The sequence below is a fragment of the Musa acuminata genome, chromosome BXJ2-8, assembly GCF_036884655.1.
Source record: "Musa acuminata AAA Group cultivar baxijiao chromosome BXJ2-8, Cavendish_Baxijiao_AAA, whole genome shotgun sequence".
Lineage (NCBI taxonomy): Eukaryota > Viridiplantae > Streptophyta > Magnoliopsida > Zingiberales > Musaceae > Musa > Musa acuminata.
In genome coordinates, this window is record NC_088345.1 from 11,944,330 (window position 1) to 11,966,029 (window position 21,700).

Here is a 21,700-nt window from a genome sequence, read left to right on the forward strand (position 1 = left end):
CGCGCGGAGGGGGCATAGAAGGGCAGCGGGAGGGGAGGGAAAGGGGAAGGGGAAGCCCTTCGGGAGATGTAACAAACCCGTATTCAAACCCCGAAGCCTTGAGGGGAGCGGGAAACCCTTCCGCCCCTCTTTGTAGGAAACCCCCATCAGGAGATCTTAAATTTCTCGTAGTCTAATTTGTTACATGCAATATAGAAGGCGTTTCCCGTGAAACGATAGCTATTTGAATGGGCTTGGGCCAATAATGGGCCTTTAATCATCAGTGCATGGAAGTTGGAACCCTTGACAATGACCGTGTCAAATATTCCATGTATGAGATCGGATTTGGATCCCAAATGACCGCTGTAAGATCATTCAAAGGCATTCAAAATAGACATAACCAAACACGATAGGCAGGTTCGGATCCCTATGATCAACTTGTATTGTCTCTCGGGAGCCATGACCACCAGATATAGATTCACGTTTCCAGGGGAGGGGCGCCCTGCACTGCCCATTCTTTATTCCACGGGAGAGGATAGAATCGTGGCACAAATATATGCAAGTAAGATACGAAACGCGATTCTCGCTGGTTCCGCGTTATCGATGAATTATCATCTTAAGTTCCTCCCATATGTAAGGGAGAACCACCCACGTATTGAATCAGTATTTGGACTTGGGGAGTCGTCTTTTTTTTTTTTTTTTTTCTCTCTTTAAGCATATATTACTTATCTCAAATTCAGACATGATTGATAAGGGAGATAATGCATAATAAATTTCGGAAGAAGGTCGATAGTAAAAAAGGAATGAACTCGTAAAATCAAAAATAAAATTCATCACCAAGTTTAAAATCAAATAGATACAAAAAAATCATCACAAGACTTACCATTCAAGGATGCATCCAAGAGATACAGAATTTAAGAGAGCATTCCAAGAGAGCTTATGTTAATATCATCGTTTCAAAAATTATTTTAAACTCATAAATATCAAAATAAATATTAGTACATGAAACAATCATTCAGAATTTTGAAATTAAGTATTCTAAAGTTGGTAACTAACTTCTTTAATGCATTCTTTAGTCACGAAGAAAATCACTTTGAAACAATTATAACTTTATCCAAAAACTATGCTCATGAGCTATCATATTTGAATCATCCGAGTTAAAAACTATAAGACAATATTATAGACTGAAAAATATACTATAGTATTAGCATATTATAGCAAAGCAAGCACTCCCATGTCAATAATTATGATCAATCGAAGAAGAGCATGTATTTTCACTTTTCTTAATTGATTGTAAGAGTGATAATCATAAGAATCAACATAAAATGACTCATCATATATATTCTCAAGATACTAATTAAATACTTTTGAAAATCTAAATCTAAAATCAATTTAAGTATTAGAGAAAAAAATATTTAGAATATCTTTAACACAGTTAGTTCTATAGGATTCTAAATCTACAAAGCCGAATGAGTATACCGATGAAGATCGAACTGTGACAGATATAGGCTTTGAACCAACATCCAATTTCAATAATTAATTTTTAATTTAACAATTTGACTTTGACTCCTGACGAAAGAGCATTGATAAACATATTTAATTTTACACCGTACGAAAAGTAGGGGAATCATGGAGATTCCAAAAGAATCAGAAGAGCCATCTCGAATCTTGACAAACAAATTGGGTCCACTAATGGCATCCTCGTCAGAGTGTGTTGGATGCTGCGTGCTTGGCCTTCAATAATTGCTCGATCAAGCCTTCCTTTTTATTTTGGGAATAGTAATCGTTTATTTATGTCGTTTCAGAAAAATATGGAAATGTGTGGATTGCGAGAGAAAATTAGGAGATTCTCCAGCGATATTTCCGGCAGAGCTGTCCTTTGCTCTGTCTCAATCTATGCCGTCAGCCTTCACTAGTCCTTCTTAAACGCCACCACGCCCCCCACTTCGTTTCCACATAGAGCTTAGGTCGAAAAGGACAATGGAGTCCACTTCCTTCATCCGCTTCCTCTTCCTCATCCTCGCCGCCGTCGTCCTCCTACTGTTCACCCGCTCATGGATCCATCTCCCCTCCCCCGCCGCCGATGAGCTTGATTTACTTGATTGCAACCGCTTCTCCTCTTGGTGCACCTCCAAGAATCGCATCCAAACCAAGCAGACCACACCTTCCTCTTCCTCATCCACAACTCGGTCCGCCTCCTCCTCCTCTGCCGCTGTTCGTGACCACTCCGACGACGTCCCGCGCCACCCCCTCGACCCGCTGACGTTGCGAGAAATCTCCGCCGCCCGGTCCATCCTCCTTTCCCAGTCTCCCTTCTCCTCCTCGCCATCCTCCGTCATCTTTCACACCCTCACCCTCTCGGAGCCCGATAAGTCCTCCGTCGAGGCATGGTCGAAAGGTTCTCCTCTCCCTGCTCGCCGCGCCTCGGTAGTGGCGCGCTTCCAGGGCGAGTCCTACGCGCTTACAGTCGACCTCGCCTCCGGCGCCCTGACCACCCTCCCCATCCCGGCCTCCGGGTTCCCCACCATGACCATCGAGGACATGTCGTCCTCGACGTGGGCGCCGCTGTCGGACGCGGCGTTCAACAGCACCGTCCTCGCCAGAGGCGTGCGCCTCTCGGACGTGGCCTGCCTCCCCATCTCTCCCGGCTGGTACGGCGAGAAGGAGGAAGGCCGGCGGCTGATCAAGGTGCAGTGCTACTCGGCGGAGGGCACGGCCAACTTCTACATGCGGCCTATCGAGGGCCTAACCGTCCTCCTAGACATGGATACCAAGGAGGTGGTGAGCATCTCCGAACAGGGGCGGGGCATCCCCATCCCCAAGTCGGCCGGCACCGACTACCGGTACGAGGCGGTGGCGGGATTTAACGATGACCCGCCGCGGCTGGGGCTGAAGCCGATATCGATCGAGCAGCCGGCGGGGCCAAGCTTCGAGGTGGAGGAGGGGGGGCACATGGTGCGGTGGGCCGGGTGGGAGTTCCACCTCAAGGCGGACGCGCGGGCCGGGGTGGTGGTGTCGCGAGTTCGGGCGAGGGACCCGGACACCGGAGAGTGGCGGGGCGTCATGCACAAGGGCTTCGTGTCGGAGCTCTTCGTGCCGTACATGGACCCGACTGACGCCTGGTACTTCAAGACCTACATGGACGCCGGCGAGTACGGGTTCGGCCTGCAGGCGATGCCGCTCGTGCCGCTCAACGACTGCCCCCGGAACGCGCACTACATGGATGGCGTGTTCGCCGCCGCCGACGGCCGGCCCTACGTCAGGGAGAACATGGTATGCATCTTCGAGCGGTATGCGGGCGACATCGCGTGGCGCCACTCCGAGAGTCCGATCACTGGCATGGATGTAAGCTCACAGAACACACAATCCAAAGGCGGTCACGCCAATCTGATCGAATGAAATGCATCATTAGTGTGACTTGTGAGCAGATACGGGAGGCGAGGCCGAAGGTGACGCTCATGGCGAGGATGGCAGCGTCAGTGGCGAACTACGACTACATCATCGACTGGGAGTTCCAAACAGATGGGCTGATCCGTGTCAAGGTTTGCGTTCATGCACTCAGATCTTTTTGCTCATTTGTTCCTTTCTTCCCTCTGTTCTTCCTCTTTACGTTAGCAAGTGGCAACGTAATTCGTCTGACATAGGACATAGGACATGTTGATGGCAGGAGCCAACGACATAAGTTGACTGCATCCAACGCTTCTAGCCCGCAATTGTTGGATTTCACTAATACAAAAAATCTTAGGCTTCCTGTCCTCGTCAGCTCCTCATCTAGGAAGTCTTGATCGCAAGGCTTCAATCGATGCCTGCATCGGAAGACAACATACAAAGATCATAGCTGTAGATTCTTCTTGTACAAATAGATGCAGAGATGTGCTCTGTTTGGTGATGCTATTTACGAGCGTATGCTTCGGCGGCGGCACTGCTTGCTCTGTTTCTTAGACGTATTGCTCTACGGCATATTGACACCATGAGAGTCTTAGTTTCGCGATGCAATGTGTTCTGTGCTTGAAATGAAACAAGCAGGTTGGGCTCAGCGGCATTCTCATGGTGAAAGGAACCCCGTTCTCGCACCTGAACCAATTCCCGCAGAACGAGGACATGTACGGCACCATCCTGTCGGAGAACGTGATCGGCGTCATCCACGACCACTACATCACCTTCCACCTCGACCTGGACGTCGACGGCGCCAACAACTCCTTCGTCAAGGTCAAGATGGCGAGAGAGGACGCCAACCCCGGGGAGTCGCCGAGGACGAGCTACATCAAGGCCACTAGGGAGGTCGCCAAGACCGAAAAGGACGCGCAGATCAAGATGAAGCTGTACGAGCCATCGGAGTTCCATGTGATCAATCCGTCCAAGACCACGAGGGTCGGCAACCCGGTCGGCTATAAGGTGGTGCCCGCTGCCACGGCGGCCAGCCTGCTCGACCACGACGATCCCCCGCAGCGAAGAGGCGCATTCACCAACAACCAGGTGATGAGGACCGTGTTTACCATGAGAACTCACAGCTTCACTTTCACGCTCGCACTGACGCCTCCTTTGGATGCTAGATATGGGTGACACCGTACAACGAGAGCGAGGAATGGGCGGGCGGGCTGTTCGTGTACCAGAGCAAAGGGGAGGACACACTGGCTGTTTGGTCTGAGAGGTAAGGAACGATGCTGCAGTACTGATGTAACGGTGAGTTGTGGGTGCTCTTCGTCTCCGAGTGAAGTGACCGTGAGAGGCTGTGATGTGCAGGGACAGGGCCATCGAGAACAGGGACATCGTGCTGTGGTACACGTTGGGATTCCACCACATCCCTTGCCAGGAAGATTACCCGATCATGCCGACCGTGTCCGCCAGCTTCGACCTCAAGCCGGTGAACTTCTTCGAGAGCAATCCGATCCTGAGCGCGCCGCCAAACTTCGAGAAGGACCTCCCCGTGTGCGTGGCCGCAGCAGCATCCGCCTGAGGGCGCTCGTGCTTCCGGGGTGGGCGGTGGAGTGTTACGTGTATAGGGTGCTCTGTATTGTGTGCTTGATGGAATGGAACAACGGGTGTTGGGATTTCCATGTCCACAAAACCTTCTCATGGCCTGTACTGTTAAGCTGCTCTTCTGTCGCATGCCATGTTCCTCCTTCGCAGACTCTTGATTTCTTCCGCTGACGAGGATCTAACGAGAGTTGGATCTAAGGTGTTGCATTGCATGATGTAAAGAGGCACTACGAGCAGCAATAAATAATGGTTTGGTGGTGTGGAAGCACTTCGGTGTCCGACGTCATCGCCTGTGCTCCTTTCCACTCGCACAGAATTCAGTGATGGCATGCGCTGATGATTGAGACCAGCAACATCCTACATCTTTAGATGCATATTGCCATTGTAAGATAGCGTCCAGACACAAAGGAGATGTTACCGAATCCACTGGGCATTCCACTAAAATAGTGAAAAGATGTCATAGGAGTTTCATTCATGAGGTACACGGCAGTATTCAAAACTGTTCCAATCCCACGCATGGTATCTTCTTTATTAACCAAAATAAAATGTTCCACGTAGTGTGGTCTTTGTTGGGCAAAAAACATGATTGTGGAAATGAAAAATGAGGATCATGATTCATGTCCTGTGTCATCACCATTCAGAATAGCAAGAAAGAAAGTTTGAATCAAGGTGATGGGTGATCATGATCATTATTTCTCATTTCAGATCTAGATTATACTGGAACATTGGAATATATAATAGCGCCATTATTTTTATAATCACTGAATAGTTTGTGATATGATACAATCATTTTGGTAAATATTTTAGTTAACTATCGGAAGGAATCTTAATTAAATTTAATTTTTTTAATCAGGGATTTAGGTATGAAGAATCGTAAGATGATTTCGTTTTAAATAGAGATTTAAGTAAAAAAAAATTAAATAATTAAGATTTATTCTTATAAATATACACCGAGTATCAAAATTTTGAAGAAATAAATCAATAGGACGTGACGAGCAAAAGGGAGGACAAGGCTTTAATTGGACGAAAGCCGAGTAGCCATTTAGATCCATTATTACTAAAGAAACTACACTTGCCAAAAGAAATTGATTATACCAAAGAAACTGCAATTGCCCAAAAACAAAACAAATTCTGATGCAACAATACTAACACATCAAGTCATGAACTGACAACAAAAAAAATAAAGAGATAAACACTAATAGAAGTCCCTAATGGTAGCGAGATCGAACAATCAAGAGAAATGTCTTTAGTGATGGGATAAAAAAAATTATATAGTAAAATTAAATAAAAATTATAATATACCAAGATTTATATTAAAAACTTCTCCGACATGAAAGATAAAAACCACGAGATAAAATAGAAAAAAATTAATATAACAATAATGAATGTACACATGAGTCTCTTGCCTAAAACTCAAGTAACCATCACAAGAGAATAACTAGGATAGGATTACGTTAGTGTGTACAATATCTAAAATATCTGTAAGTGATTACAACAAGAATCGACTATAAATCTGATCTAACTTGTGGTGACAATACTGTTTGTGATGGGGATATAAAGCGGAATAACCTTTGTATATGAACAAATACTAGAAGACCATAATATGTAGCGGAATTAAATGAAACCACAATCAAATAGAACACCAAGATATACGTGGAAAACCCCTTCAATGTGAAAGGTAAAAACCACGGGGCAAACTAAAGATAATCCACTATGAGAATAATGAATATACAAATCTCAATCTCTTGCCCTAAACCCTAGCAACAATCACAAGAGAATAACTGGGATATAAGGATCATGTCACTGCCTACAATATCTAAAACCTCCCCAAGTAATCACAGCAAGAGTCTACTATAGATTTAATCTAACCTGAGATGAGAACACTACTAGATGATTGAGAACATCCTCTCTGCGTTGTCCTTGAGTTCTTCCCTTTCTTTCTCTTCCTTTTCTGCATTGTTTTCCTCTTTTTCTTTGGAATCCCGTGGCTGTTTGCTTCTCCCACGTTGCTGCCCTATTTATGCCTTTTTCTGTATCCAAAACGTAGCCACCACACCCCTTAATGCTAATTAGGGTTAGATTAAGAAGGGATGAGCTGTGGGCTACCCAAGCCCACTATGGGCTGAATTTATGGGTTGCCAGCCCAACAACCTCCCCCTTCAGCCCATAAGGTAGGCTGTCCCATGACTCCTCAATGTGAAGCTATGCCGACCAGCTATCGGCATATCTCCTGTCTTTCTTTTGGTAAAGTTTTTGTCAACATGTCTGCTTCGTTATCATCTATGTGAATTTTCTAAAGCTGCAACTGCTTTTCTTCAAATTCATTTCGAATCCAATGGTATCTGACATCTATATGCTTTTCTAAAGCTGCAACTGCTTTTCTTCAAATTCATTTCGAATCCAATGGTATCTGACATCTATATGCTTTGACTTGGAATGAAACATTGGGTTCTTACATAAATGGATGGCACTCTGGCTGTCACAATGCACCACATAATTTTTCTGTTTCATCCCTAATTCTTATAAAAATTCTTTCATCAATAACATTTCTTTGCATACCTCTATAGCAACAATATATTCTGCTTCTGTGGTGGAGAGAGCAATATACCTTTGTAACCTAGATTGCCATGACACAGCTCCCCCTACAAAAGTAAATACATAACCTGAAGTAGACTTTATCATATCTATATCTCTTGCCATATCTACATCTATGTAACCTGTCAACACATGTGGTCCACCTCCAAAGCTTAAACAAACCTTAGAGCTCCCTCTGAGATATCTAAAAATCCACTTCACTACTGCCCAGTGCTCTTTGCTTGGATTTGCAAGAAATCTGCTAGTAACACCAACTGCATATGCGATGTCTGGCCTCGTACATACCATTGCATATATTAAACTTCCAACTACTGAAGCATAAGAAACCTTTTGCATTTTCTCCTTCTCCTCATCACTTGACGGACTCTGTTCTGAGCACAACTTGAAGTGACCTACAAGAGGAGAACCAATTGGTTTTGCATTGCTCATACTGAATCTTTCCAATATCTTTTCGATGTATTTCTCCTATGACAACCAAATCTTCTTATTTTTCCTGTCATGAGAAATCTACATACTTAGTATTTGCTTTGCTGGCCCCATGTCCTTCGTTGCAAAAGGCTCACTTAGTTCTTTCTTCAATCTATCAATTTTAAACATATCTTTTCCAAGAATAAGCATGTCATCAACATAAAGTAAGAGAATAATAAAATTCTTACCAAACCATTTGATGTACACACAATGATCTAAAGTCGTTCTTTTGTATTCATTTTCTATCATAAATGAATCAAACTTTCTGTACCACTGTCTTGGAACTTGCTTTAACCCATATAAGCTCTTCTTCAATTTGCAGACAAAGTTCTCTTTACCTTTAACTTTGAAGCCTTCTGGTGCTCCATATAATTTCCTCCTCCAAATCCCCATGAAGGAAAGCTGTCTTCACATCTAACTGCTCAACCTCTAAGTCCTGGCTAGTAGCAATACCAAGAGCAACACGAATAAAAGACATTTTAACAACAGGAGAAAAAATTTCTTCAAAGTCAATACATTTCTTTTGACCAAAGCCTTTCACAACCAATCTAGCTTTGTACTTAGGTTAAGAACAATATTCTTGAGTCTTCAACCTAAAATCTCACTTGTTCTTCAAAGCCTTCATTCCATTTGGTAGTAGCACCAAATCATAAGTGTGATTCTTCTGAAGAGTATCCATCTCTTCTTGCATAGCAACTAACAACTTCTCTTTCTGCTCACTTTCAACTGCTTCCTGGTAACTCTTTGGTTCACCTGCTTCTCTTTCTGATCACTTTCAACTGCTTCCTGGTAACTCTTTGGTTCACCTGCATCAGTAAGCATCACATACTCATATGTAGAGTATCTTCTGGAAGGTTGACGTTATCTAGAAGATCTTCTCAACTGAGGTTCTGCGGGAAGTTGCTCTCCTACTTCTTCTTGCTCAATATGTCCTCCAGGTAGATCAACGTTAGGCTCTACACCATCTTCATGCACATCTCCCCTATCACCCTGATATACTGGAGGAATAACTTGGTCACAATCTGCTAATCATTCTGCAGAAGTATTGGCTGGTGCCTTCTTCTTCAAATCTTCAAAGGTTTGATCCTCAAAGAAGACTACATCTCTGCTTTTAAACACTTTCTGCTTTTCTGGATCCCAAAGCCTGTAACCAAAATGATCATGTGAGTAACCAAGAAAAATATATTCTTTAGGCTTACCATCCAGCTTGAACCTCTCATTATCTGGAACATGTACAAATGCGCGACAACCAAACACTCTCAAATGCTTGTAGGAAACATCTTTCCCTAACTATACATGCTCTGCAACATCACCATCTAGGGTTGTACATGGTGATAAGTTGATCGCATCAACTGTAGTCCTCAAAGCCTCATCTCAAAACCTTTTGGGTAGCTTAGCCTGTGAAAGCATACATCTGATTTTTTCCATGATGGTGCGGTTCATTCTCTCTGCAATTGCATTATGCTGAGGTGTACTAGGAACTGTCATCTCATGTTGGATCCCATGTGACCTGCAATAGTCATTAAACAATCATGTATACTTACCATCATTATCTGATCTTATACATTTCAATTTTCTTTATGTCTCCCTTTCAACCTTGGCATGAAACTCTTTGAAGACATTAATCACCTTATCTTTAGTCTTCAAAGCATAGGCCCAAACTTTTCTGGAAAAATTATCTATAAAAGTGACAAAATAAAGTGCACCACTTATACCAAGAACATCAATAGATCCACCATGAGTTTTTGTCCTCAAAGGACCACATACATCTATATAAACATGGTCTAAGACATGTTTTTTTCTAGACAAAGCAGGACTAGCAAATGAAACTCTATGTTGTTTACCTGCCAAACAATCAATACAAGGGTTCAGATGTATACCTCTGAGGTCTGGTAATACCTCTCTCTTGGAAAGAGCTTACAGCCCCTTCTCGCTCATGTGTCCCAGTCGCCTATGCCACAACTGCATGCTGAAGTCTTTTTCTGTAGTATTTAACTGCTCACCATAAGCTTTAGCCTGCAACTTGTACAAAGTATGACATTTCTTTCAATTAGCTATAACAAGAGAACCCTTACTGAGCTTCCATTACCCTTTGTGAAATCTGCTATCATAGTCTTCATTATCTAGCCTTCAACTGAAATTAAATTCAGCCTCAAGTCAACCACATGCCTCACATCCTTAAGCACAAACTTACAGCCTAGGTTGGTCTTTAAATGGATATCACTCATGCCTATGATGTCTGTTGTGTCATAGTTGCCCATCTTGACAACACCAAAATTTCCAGACCTGTATATAGCAAAAAACTCCCTCCGTGGTGTAGCATGATAAGAAGCACCTGTGTCAATCACCCACTCAAGATCCCGACACACACAAGAAAAAATATCATCAGAAGGAGACAAAATCAAATAATCACCACCCTGCATTGTAGTTGTGATATTATCTTTTGGCTTTATAGACTCCACTTCTTTTCCCTTTTTCTTGCTCTTCTTAGGTTGCTTACATTGGTTCTTGTAATATCCTTTCTCACCACAATTATAGCAAACAATATCTTTTCTTGATCTTGACTTACTTCTACCTATGCGTGAACTGCTTCTAGACTTTGACCTTCCTCTGTTCTCTGAGATAAGTGTTTGTGAATCATTCTGAGATGTTGCCGAACTCTTTCTTCTCAACTCCTCATTCAACAAACTGCTTGTTACTTGACTTATAGTGACAACACCATCTGGCGCAGAATTCCTGAGGGAAACCACCAGTGTCTCCCAACTTTCTAGTAATGAACTAAGAAGTAACAATGCCTGCAACTCATCATCAAGAGACATTTTCATAGAGGATAACTGGTTAGTAATACTTTACATTTCATTCAAATGTTCAGTAATAGAAGTACCCTCTCTATATTTTAGGTTCACAAGTTTTCTGATCAAAAAAGCTTTGTTGCCAGCTGTTTTTCTTTCATAGAGACTTTCCAACTTTTTCCAAAGAGAATATGCAAAAATTTCAGTAGAAACATGGTGAAAGACACTGTCATCAAGCCACCGTCGAATAAATCCAATTGTTTTTCGATCTAACCTCTTCCACTCATCATCTGTCATAGTTATGTGTTTTGCACTATCCCCCTGCAAAGGTCCATACAAATCTTTGCAATACAAGAGATATTCCATTCTTGGTTTCCATATCATCCAATTGTTTCCATTTAAACTAATCATGCGAGAAACATTACTGGCCTCCATGTTCAAATACAAAATTAAATCACCAAAACCCTTGCTCTAATACCAGTTGATGAGGATATAAACAGAAATAACCTTTGTATATGAACAAATACTAGAAGACCATAATACGCAGCGGAATTAAATGGAACCACAATCAAATAGAACACCAAGATATACGTGGAAAACCTCTTCAATGTAAAGGATAAAAACCACGGGGTAAACTAGAGATAATCCACTATGAGAATAATGAATATACAAATCTCAATCTCTTGCCCTAAACCCTAGCAACAATCACAAGAGAATAACTTGGATATAAGGATCACGTCACTGCCTATAATATCTAAAACCTCCCTAAGTAATCACAGCAAGAGTCTATTGTAGATTTGATCTAACCTGAGATGAGAACACTACTAGATGATTGGGAACAACCTTTGTCTTCTTTCATTTCTTTCTCTTCCTTTTCTGTCTTGTTTTTCTCCTTTTCTTTGGAATCCCATGGCTGTTTGCTTCTCCCACGTTGCTGCCCTATTTATGTCTTTTTCTGCATCCAAAACGCAGCCACCACACCCCCCTAATGTTAATTAGAGTTAGGTTAAGAGGGGGTGAGCTGTGGGCTGCCCAAGCCCACTATGGGCTGAATTTGTGGGCTGCCAGCCTAACAGTTTGGATGATCGAGAACAATCTCTTTATTGTCCTCGTCTTCTTCCCTTTTCTTTTTCTCTTATTTTTCTATCCTCAATTACCATTACTACTTCTTCTTTTTTTCACAATTACCACTACCCTCTTTTTCTACCCTAATCGTCGTACCTTTACGTTAAAAGAAAAAAGAGTTTAAATCAAAATGAGCTATGAATTATTAAAACCTGGGCTGAATAATGGACTACTTGCCCGATATTTAACACTCTTATTAAGTAAGAGAACAAATATCCTATTAAACAGGACAAACAAGCATACGCGTAATGCTCGAGAAATTTAAGATATTTTTTAGATCCCTTACTTAATTTTAGTTAAGTAAATTAACTAAAATTTACTTACTTTTAGTTAAAATTAAAATTTTTAGTTACTCTCAAGAAATTTGAGATATTTTAGTTAATCTGAGAAATTAAAATTTACTTAATTTTAGAAATTAAAATTTGAGAAATTTGAGATATTTTAGTTAATTTGAAAATTTTGAGAAATTAAAATTTACTTAATTTTTAGTTAAAATTAAAACAAGCAAACGAACTAAAATTTTAGTTACTCGAGAAATTTGAGATATTTTTCATGTTCGAACTAATTTCACTGACTTTAGACTCTTTCATGTTTATAGCGAGGATAATAATTATGCAAATTATCTCATTAAATTCGTCAAAACCAATAGATCATCTTTTGTATGACACGATGATGAACAGTTGTGTTTCCTTGATTTATTGTGTGATGATCTCCTCGGGACAGATTGTAACTGTATTAATAGATTTACTTTAAAAAAAATCTAATCTGGAATTAATTAAATAGCCCAAAATTGTGTACATTGTGAACAAATTTAAATTCGATTAATTGGATTCAAAGTCGTCGTAAAAATTTGAAATAAGAGTCACACATATGGCCACATCCCACTTTCTTGCATGCATGAAACCCTTTAATTAGATGGCATTTACTGGTGCTTAGCTTCCTTAAGAGTATAATAATTTAAGAGATCCAATGAGGGTTTTAACTAATTTAATTGGTAAAGAATATGATAGTTTATTGTAATAATGTCTCGTAGCTTTACTAATGATTGTCGTAATCACATCAATTATTACCCAAAAAAATACAATTGTAAAAGAAAAATCGATTATTACCAAAGATAATGCAATTACCAAAGCTTCTATCTAATCCGGAATTAATAAAGTAGCCCAAATTTTGAGCAAAATTAAATTCGACTAATTGGACTGAATTGTTTGCAAAAAATGGAACTAATAGTCATACATTCTGAACCATTCCTCGTGCTATAACTCGTGAATAATGCAATCGACACTTATCGTGAAAAATGAAGTGCTGGAGATCGATCATATCCGCATACACATAGGAAGAAAGAGAAAGGAAATGGACGTCTCATATCATGTTTTACAAGTGGCCGATAGTGATAGGCTTGTGCTTTCGCGGTGTGGCCCAAATCTCGTGTTCCACAATTGTATCTGCAATTCTAAGAGATCACAAAGTTTTAAGAACGTGTGTATATATATATATATATATATATATATATATATACAATAAATTTTGGAGAAAATTTTAATCTTTATTAAAAATTCTAACAGTATTTTTTTGTTAATACCTAAAATATCTTTAGTCATTGAACCTTTTTTTCTCATTTTCCTATGGATCGATATATAAGATGAAGCCGTCGAGTTACAGTATTTATGATAATATAAAAATATTAGAATATAATATTTTTTGATAAATTATAATGTGTTCTTGGCATATATAGATATTATATACAGTAAATTCCGAAGAAAAGCTTAATTTTTTTTTAACTAAAATTAGTAATGGTATCTTTTTTTTAACTAATACCTAAAATACCTTTAGTCATATATTTCTTTTTTCTTATTTTCTATGGATCGGTCCATAGGACGAATTGATCCAATTATAATATTTTTATACTGTCTTACAATATTTTTTATAATATAAAATATTATAGTATAATATTTTGTGATAAATTATAATGTATTCTTGGTATTGCTGAAAACAATATAACATAATGTAGAAAAAACTATAACGTAGTATAAAATACTATAATACTATGTTTACGTACTACGTCATAGTGTTTTCTTGATCTTACTTAAAACATTATAACTGGATATAGATTGGTAAAAAAGGAATAATTAATTGACTATCAAATCAAGAATATTATAAATACTAGATAAAAATGACCACATATTATTTTTTAATAAAAAAATAAATAATGTAGATACATTCGATTCGAATTCAGACCCTATAATAAAATTTCAAGTTATGTATTAGATAAGCTAATTAATATATTTTACATATATTTTTTTTAACATTATAAAAAAAATCATATATTTTGTCCGTTTACTATAGGAAATTAACATGTTGGAATATCATATCTTTTTAATTTGAGATTTTAAGGGGGATGTGAAAGAATTAGATGTACACAGCGTGTGAGAATTCAAATGATTCCTCGGAATCGCGATCCACGTGCCTCGGCACGACTCCATCACCGAAATCGTTGTCCCTATTGGATTATGGCACGAGTCCCAATTGCATAACCCAAAAGTCGGTTCTATAATTTCTAATGATGTCGACGGTTGAAGACTCGGTAACGAAATCGATTCCGATGCCGGACCGAATGATGAGCATCGATCAATAGCGCTCGTGAATCTCCAACATCTCGACGATTCCACACGCCTCTCTTTTCCTTCCCCTGAGCAAATTAGGATTCCTCCGTGCCTTCTTCCCCCCCGTTTCTCCTATCATTATATAAGCCCTCGTGCCGTGTTGCCCTCTTCGTCTTTGACACACACAGCGCTTCCTCGCCTCGACCACGCTCGTGCAGACTGACCTTATGGCCGCTCCGAAAACACAGTGGTTCAGCTCTCTTATCAGCTCGACGGGGAGCTTCTTCTTCGCCGGCGAAGGGAAGGCCCGAGGAGGAGGGTTCGGGAAGAAGGACAAGGAAGAAGAGAACAGAGATGAGAGCAACGAGTCCGGCCTCGCGCCGCCGAACAATGAGTTGCAGCCGCAGCGGAGGGCAGCACGGTTTGCTGTGGAACTCGACGGGCTTAACTGCTTCGAGACCGTTGTGCTCCACTGAGGAATCAACGTTCGCAGTACTCAATCCTCGGGTAGGGTAGAAGATTGTTTTACTACTTTGGCTATTATGTCATAGAAAGATGCAACCATCAGATCGATAGGAAAGTCCAATTAAGATATGCTGTTTTCTTTCTCTTTGAAATTGTCAGGCTCCTGTCGAATATGCTGCATCTGCTCCCTTTTCCCTTCTTCCATCGTCTCTTTCTTGAGGCAACCATCATTCAAAATATACTCTACGTTGATTTGTACTTTACGTCAATACGATCGTGTATATCATTGAGATTCATTTTAGGCTGATTAAGCTATATCTATTATCAAAATAAACTTTAGGATGATTGGGCGGCACAATCATCAAAATGAACGTTAGATTGATCTGATTACTCGTGTCATCAAAATATATTTTAAATTATTCAACTGTGCATATCATTCAAATGTGTTTTAGGTTTCTTACAAAGAAAATGATTCACCAATAGTGATTCAAAAGCTAATGATTCCTATGATTAGAACGTAGACGACATATGGTCGACATCTTAACACCACGTGATCGACATCTCAGTGCCATGTATTTGATATATGACCGATGAGGTTGAATTGGTTGGACGTTACTACATCTCGGATTCGATGCGATATAGTTATGATATAATTATGATCAAGTTTATGAGAAGCGTGTAATAGCTTCCCAAAATCGATATTGATTATGAAAGTAACAATACTAAAAGTCCACTATAAAGAGGCTCCCCAAGTAAGCTATTGAACACTTTCCCGAATACAATTCAAAGCATAAACTAAATCTTTCAACCTTAATTAACTTAAAGGATGGATATTATCGAAATACTCTCCACATAATTTTATAAGTTTGAAAACCATAAAAAATGGACAAGTGTAGAAAAATCAACTTATAGACTAACTCAAGATGAAATCTCGATTGACTTTAAATTATAATCCCATATATTCAAACAAACAAATTCTGATTTACTCGTTAACAAGCTTGATCGAGTCATCCAAATCCCTCTTTCGCTTCAATCAATGCAAGTAGCCATGATTCGATGAAGTCAAAAAGGTAAGCCAAGTTCCTAACTCTTGACCTCGAACAAGTCCACACGCAAAAAAAAGTGCAAATGCGACCCTCCTTCGGAGAAAGAACGACTCGTAACTCGTCCTCATAGAAAAGCATATCTTTTGACATCGTTAGGTGCAATCCCCCAAGTCGTACATAATTTACAAGCTCTTGTTTCCTATATATATATATATATATATATATATGATATGATATGATATGATATTAGACAGAATGGTACTACTTCAAACAAAGGTCACGGACTAGATTTATTTATGTGAAGAGTGGTCACGTTTGGCACGCTCAATAAATTTGTCCCCAATTATATACTAATGTAATATATGTGCAGAGTGGGCTGTCCAATTGTTGTGATGCAATATAGGCAGAGTGCGATAGTAAAAATATTTAGTCCAATGTCGGTACGGTTATTATTTGTGGTCACCACTTACTTTTTCGTCATTATGTTCAAATATTATCATCCAAGGAAATATTACGGTGGTTAGTATATTTTGAACATAATTAAATAATCATCTTTAGGTATGATGATTAATGTATAATATATATAAAAAAATATAAAGATATCTATTTTTTAAACCTATTTAATCTCTATTTTCAAAAGATTATGCGAAAATCCTACTCATCTTAGTCTTGATCGATCGTGGAATACGTACTTAAGTTCATCTTAATCTTCGAATGAGTATTCAAGTCTCTATTTCGATCGTGGATAGTTACTTTGAAAATTAAGCTCTCAAAGTATGACACTTGAATATTTTATTTTTGATATCCGACATAGTCTAAGATGTTAATGAAAATAATAAACAGGTAACATGGAGTAGGGAGGGATGCCAAATCGGTCACGGTCAAAATCTTTGACTCCTCTACTCCGTCCTATTAATCCTTTTCTGAGGAGGCAAACGTGGGTAGGCAGTCCAAACTAGCAGCGCAATATTATCGAAGCGGTCGATTTGGTCTTTCACCGACCCATTTGGGATCCGCCTTTACTAGCGAATCGTCAAGACGACTCGCCTCATATTTGTTCTCTATCCTCCCCGCTAAGAAAACACGCGGTGGTGGTGAGTCGCGGAGCTAATCCCAATCGAGACGCCTTCTCTCCTCATCCCCTAATCTCGCTCTCCTCCACCACTCCCTCTCGCTCTCCCTCTCCCTCTCCGTCTCCTTTCTTCCGCTCTAATCCCTATCCCTATCCGAATCCGATTCTCCTTTGCTGCGCGATGGTGGTGATTCTGGAAGCCCTGGTTGAGATCCTGCGGAGGCCCACGGTCGCAGATGTTGCCGTGGAGCTCGCGGCCTTTGTGGCCCCCCTCTGGATCGCCGTCTTCGCCGGGCTTCTGCTAGGGTGGGCGTGGCGGCCCGGTTGGGCTGCCGGGCTGAGCGGCGCGGTGAAGACCGAGTCTGCGCCTTCGCTTGGCCCCCATTCGGCGGCGCCGTCAATGAAGGCGGTCGAAGAAAGGTAGATTGGGTCTTCACGTTGACTTGTAGTTGTGCTGTGAATCCTCTCCCTTGTTCGCGGGTCAAGTCGGTTTATGGGATTTGCAGGAGGAGTGAGAAGCTGGCGGTGACCGAGGAGGACTTGCAGCACCTGTTCCGGCTGGTGGAGGTGACGGATGGGGGGCCGGAGTGGCACAAGATGATGGACAAGTCGTTGCCTAACATGAGATATCAAGCATGGCGGAGAGATCCCGAGGTAGGATTTAGAACCATACATGTATTTGAGTTGCGTATGTGATCGACTCATGAAATTGTTGCTTAGTGGTTTGTGATAACGCGCAACTGAGCCATAATTCGTCGCGTTCATGCCAGACTGGTCCACCGCAGTACCGCAGCAGCACCTTATATGAGGATGTGACGCCCGAAATCGTGCGGGACTTCTTCTGGGACGATGAGTTCCGGATCAAGAATGGCTGGGATGATATGCTCCTCGAGCATACCACACTGGAGGAGTGCCCGACAACAGGGACGATGGTAGTTCAATGGGTTCGCAAGGTATGAGAAGCGATGGATTCTCTTACAGTTGTAAGAACTGCTTTTACTGCTTGCCATGTCTGTTTATTGTTTTTCTTCTTGTCCGCAGTTTCCTTTCTTTTGTAGTAACAGGGAGTATATTATTGGTCGCCGCATATGGGAGTCAGGAAGAACTTACTACTGCATAACAAAGGTATGGATGCACATAATAGTTCTTTGTTCCGGATGAATGTTATCATCTCCAGATGGAATTGCTTCTTGCAATTACTAATTTTTGAAGCATGAAATGAACTTACATGGTACTTTGACAAGTATGCATATGAGAGTTCTTTGTCATGGGAATGCATCTCATCATCTTTGAATGCCTTTGCTTTTTGCACGTAATCGATTTTGAATCATAAAATGGACTACCTGGTACTTCAACAAGGATGTGAAAACACACGATGCAATTGTTTCAATTGATGAATCAGAATGGTGTGACAACTTATAGACCTACGGGAAGAAAAAAAAAAAAAAAGAGAACCCCCCTTAAGAAACTTTAATTAGAAAAATCCAGTAAACATGAGTATATATAATGGCTACTTCATTAAGGTATCTAATTTTTTGGAAAATTATTGAAAAATCAATTTGTTTAGGGACACTACAGAAGTACTTTGTGGAAACTTCTGGTGAGGATTTTATTTTTCTGAATGTCGTTGATGGAAGGATGGAATATGATTGGGTCACACTTCGATGTGTAAGATAGTGACATCTTTTATAGAGAGTTAAAAAAAAAACCTAAGATTGATGTGTTGTATGCTCATTGTTACTTATAATCTCAACTCTTTCTTCTTCTTGTGAAATGAAAAAAACCTTTCTTTAAGTGAAACAAGGTCTTTGCAATGGCTCTTTACGTCCGACTTGAATCCGGGTAGAATTGAGAAGAGAGAAGCACACGATCCATGTTGTGCAGGGTGAGTTTTGCTATAATCAACTTCATGAAAGCCACATCTAGTACTATAAGCCCCATCGATGAGAACAAGAGGAATCCTTGTTTCAAACAAGGAAAAGAAAAACATGTAACTGTAAGAGGGAGAAGGAAAATGGGCCAATGGTGTTGGTGTGCCAAAGTAAAATTTCAAGTACAGAAAAGTGGAAGTGAATCATGCTGTGGGTCATCTTAGTTTAAGGGACTGGTACTAGAGGTCATCATAGTGCTAGTGACTAAGCACTGCAGATAATCCACCAATCAATAATTGGTTCTTAACCACTAAATCAAAATGGATATTAAAATTATATTTTTTCTGAAAGCACCAAAGCATTGTGATTTTAAATGTATAATATGATTGAGACTGTATTGAGCATAGATCAGCTTTAATAAATATACGGATGGATAGGTTTTATTGCATCTTAACTCTTATAAATTTGGATCATTTTACTTGCAGGAGTAACTTTTATTCCGATGAAAAGGTTAACAATGCTTGTTAGGTTTTTTGTTTCTGTACTACAATCGATAACTAGCTCTCTTTTAAGTGTCAAGATCTGTGGCTTGTGATATTATTATTGTCTTTTAACGGTTGTTAGGTTGTATCTTGCCCCCTTTGTTTTTGAAGATCAAACGTATCTACTTATGGGTATTTCGATGATTAATATCCATGCTTTATTGGACAAAACTGAATGGAGCTTGTTTGTGCTTTATTGCCTACTTTATTGGGCAAGCAACAGAATTTGACAGAGGAAAGTGAAGTAGGTGCTGAATATTTAGTCATTAAAGTAGGCAAGTGGAGGGAAGTGAAGGAAGTGAAGCACCTACTTTATCGCCTGAGTTGAATTACTAGCACAGAACTTGCTTGTGCTTTATCCAAGAAAGAAGAAGGTTTCTGTTTTAGGAGAATATTTAGTCATTAAGTTTTTGGAATTATGCTTACAAGCTATTATCCATCTTTCCTGGTACAGCCTTTGTTATTTGCAGATTGATCTACTGCTTTCTTCAACACCTTCAGGGTATTTAGATATGTATTTGTGATTTTACAATTGCTGGATCATGCTTGTTCATTTTCTGCATTTTGAGTGAGTACCAGTGTGATGTGGGCTTTGCTAATAAAAATTGAGCTTTTACAAATCTGTGCTTATGCCCACTGAAATGGGAACATATATTTCCTTTTAAGGTGAAAGAGTGACATTTAAATTTGGTCATCTCTTACATCTTTCAGGGAGTGCCACGCCCTGCTGTGCCTAGGCGCAACAAACCAAGACGGGTTGACTTGTATTATTCCAGCTGGTGCATTCGTGCAGGTGCAGAGCTATACTTTTTTTTTTTCCTTCTTTTTTTTCTCCTACAACAAGTAGATAACAAATTGTTGTCTTACAAGTTTCTTTTACCCTTCAAACAACCAATGTATGTCTTCATGCTTTTGCATATCCAGCTGAATCCAGAAGAGATGGCCGGATGACTGCCTGCGAGGTTCTTCTGTTTCACCACGAGGATATGGGCATCCCATGGGAAATTGCAAAGCTGGGAGTTCGGCAGGGGATGTGGAGTTGTGTTCGAAAGATCGAACCTGGCCTGTGTGCTTACCAACTTGCCAGGAGGTCCAATGAGCCATTGTCTCGGTTTGCTTTCATGGCACAAATTAACACCAAATTTGATGCCGACAAGTTGAGATCATTTGAGACCATCACTGATTTATCGGGCAATGTTGTAGAAGCAGAGAAACAGAAGAACTGGACCAGTAGCATACCCAAGTTCCTGGTAGTTGGTGGTGCTGTAGCCATTGCATGCACTCTTGACCATGGCCTGTTGACCAAGGCTGTTATTTTTGGAGTTGCGAGAAGGTTTGCGAACATTGGGAAAAGATTATAGATGAATATATTCAGGATCTCTGCATATCAATCACATTGGTGTTTGCAAAGTCTAACCGGTTGATGTGACAGGATTGGGAAGGGCAGATTTACTCAAGTTACAGAAGAGATATAGACACAAAGAAATTATGAATCTTATTGGAGTCCAATTTCTTCAAGGTTTGTAAGAAGCCCTTTCAGTTTGATTAATATTTCCCTAGAGCAATTCGCGGAAGAACTCTTTTAGGATTGTGGTTAGGGAGACTGTGTTGATGTATCGCATGTCACAGGTTATAGAGGCTATCAAATGTTCCTCTAGAGGCTATCCCAACAGGTGGATTCACTGGAAATGTCTTTGTACTCGAGGAATCTCTTATGTATAGCACATTGTACCTCTATTAGTCCATTTTATTTGTCTCTTATGTGAATCTTGTGTATGGTCTGTGAAGCTGTGGGTAACAGTGAGGAATTCTTTCAGATTCCATGCCACAGATTTTAGTAGCTACATCTCGTTTTATACATTCGTTGCCTTTAATACAAGGTTTCCATGCCGATGCGTCATGGGCAATGTTTCCATGCCGATGACAATTAATATAGGTTTCACCGGCGCAACACTTTGGTGGGTTCTAAATCGAATCCGAACGGATGTTCCTAATCAAATCCCAATTAGATCTGGGTTTGGTTCTAGCTCGAACTGCACCGATGGTTCACAATTATAAATAAATAAATAAATATATATATATATGTATATATATATATATATATATTAATTTTAATTAAATAATTACAAAAAAAAGGTAATTTTAGTTCAGGCTCAGTCGGA

The 21,700-nt window shown here is 40.2% G+C and overlaps 2 protein-coding genes across 2 annotated transcripts; both read left to right on the forward strand.

Annotated features, from left to right (window-relative positions):
- Positions 1–1,911: 1,911 nt before the first annotated feature.
- LOC103995027 (amine oxidase [copper-containing] gamma 2) lies at positions 1,912–5,227 on the forward strand. Its single transcript, XM_065121010.1, has 5 exons — positions 1,912–3,324; positions 3,408–3,521; positions 4,006–4,455; positions 4,533–4,630; positions 4,723–5,227. Exons 1-5 carry the CDS (start codon positions 1,960–1,962, stop codon positions 4,934–4,936), a joined length of 2,241 nt encoding a protein of 746 aa, XP_064977082.1. The 5' UTR covers positions 1,912–1,959; the 3' UTR covers positions 4,937–5,227.
- Positions 5,228–17,125: 11,898 nt separating this feature from the next.
- On the forward strand, positions 17,126–21,299 carry LOC135619209 (uncharacterized). The gene is made up of 6 exons (XM_065121011.1): positions 17,126–17,545; positions 17,632–17,779; positions 17,896–18,078; positions 18,167–18,250; positions 20,250–20,331; positions 20,463–21,299. The coding sequence occupies exons 1-6, from the start codon at positions 17,307–17,309 to the stop codon at positions 20,897–20,899; spliced, it is 1,173 nt and encodes a 390-aa protein (XP_064977083.1). The 5' UTR covers positions 17,126–17,306; the 3' UTR covers positions 20,900–21,299.
- Positions 21,300–21,700: the final 401 nt, after the last annotated feature.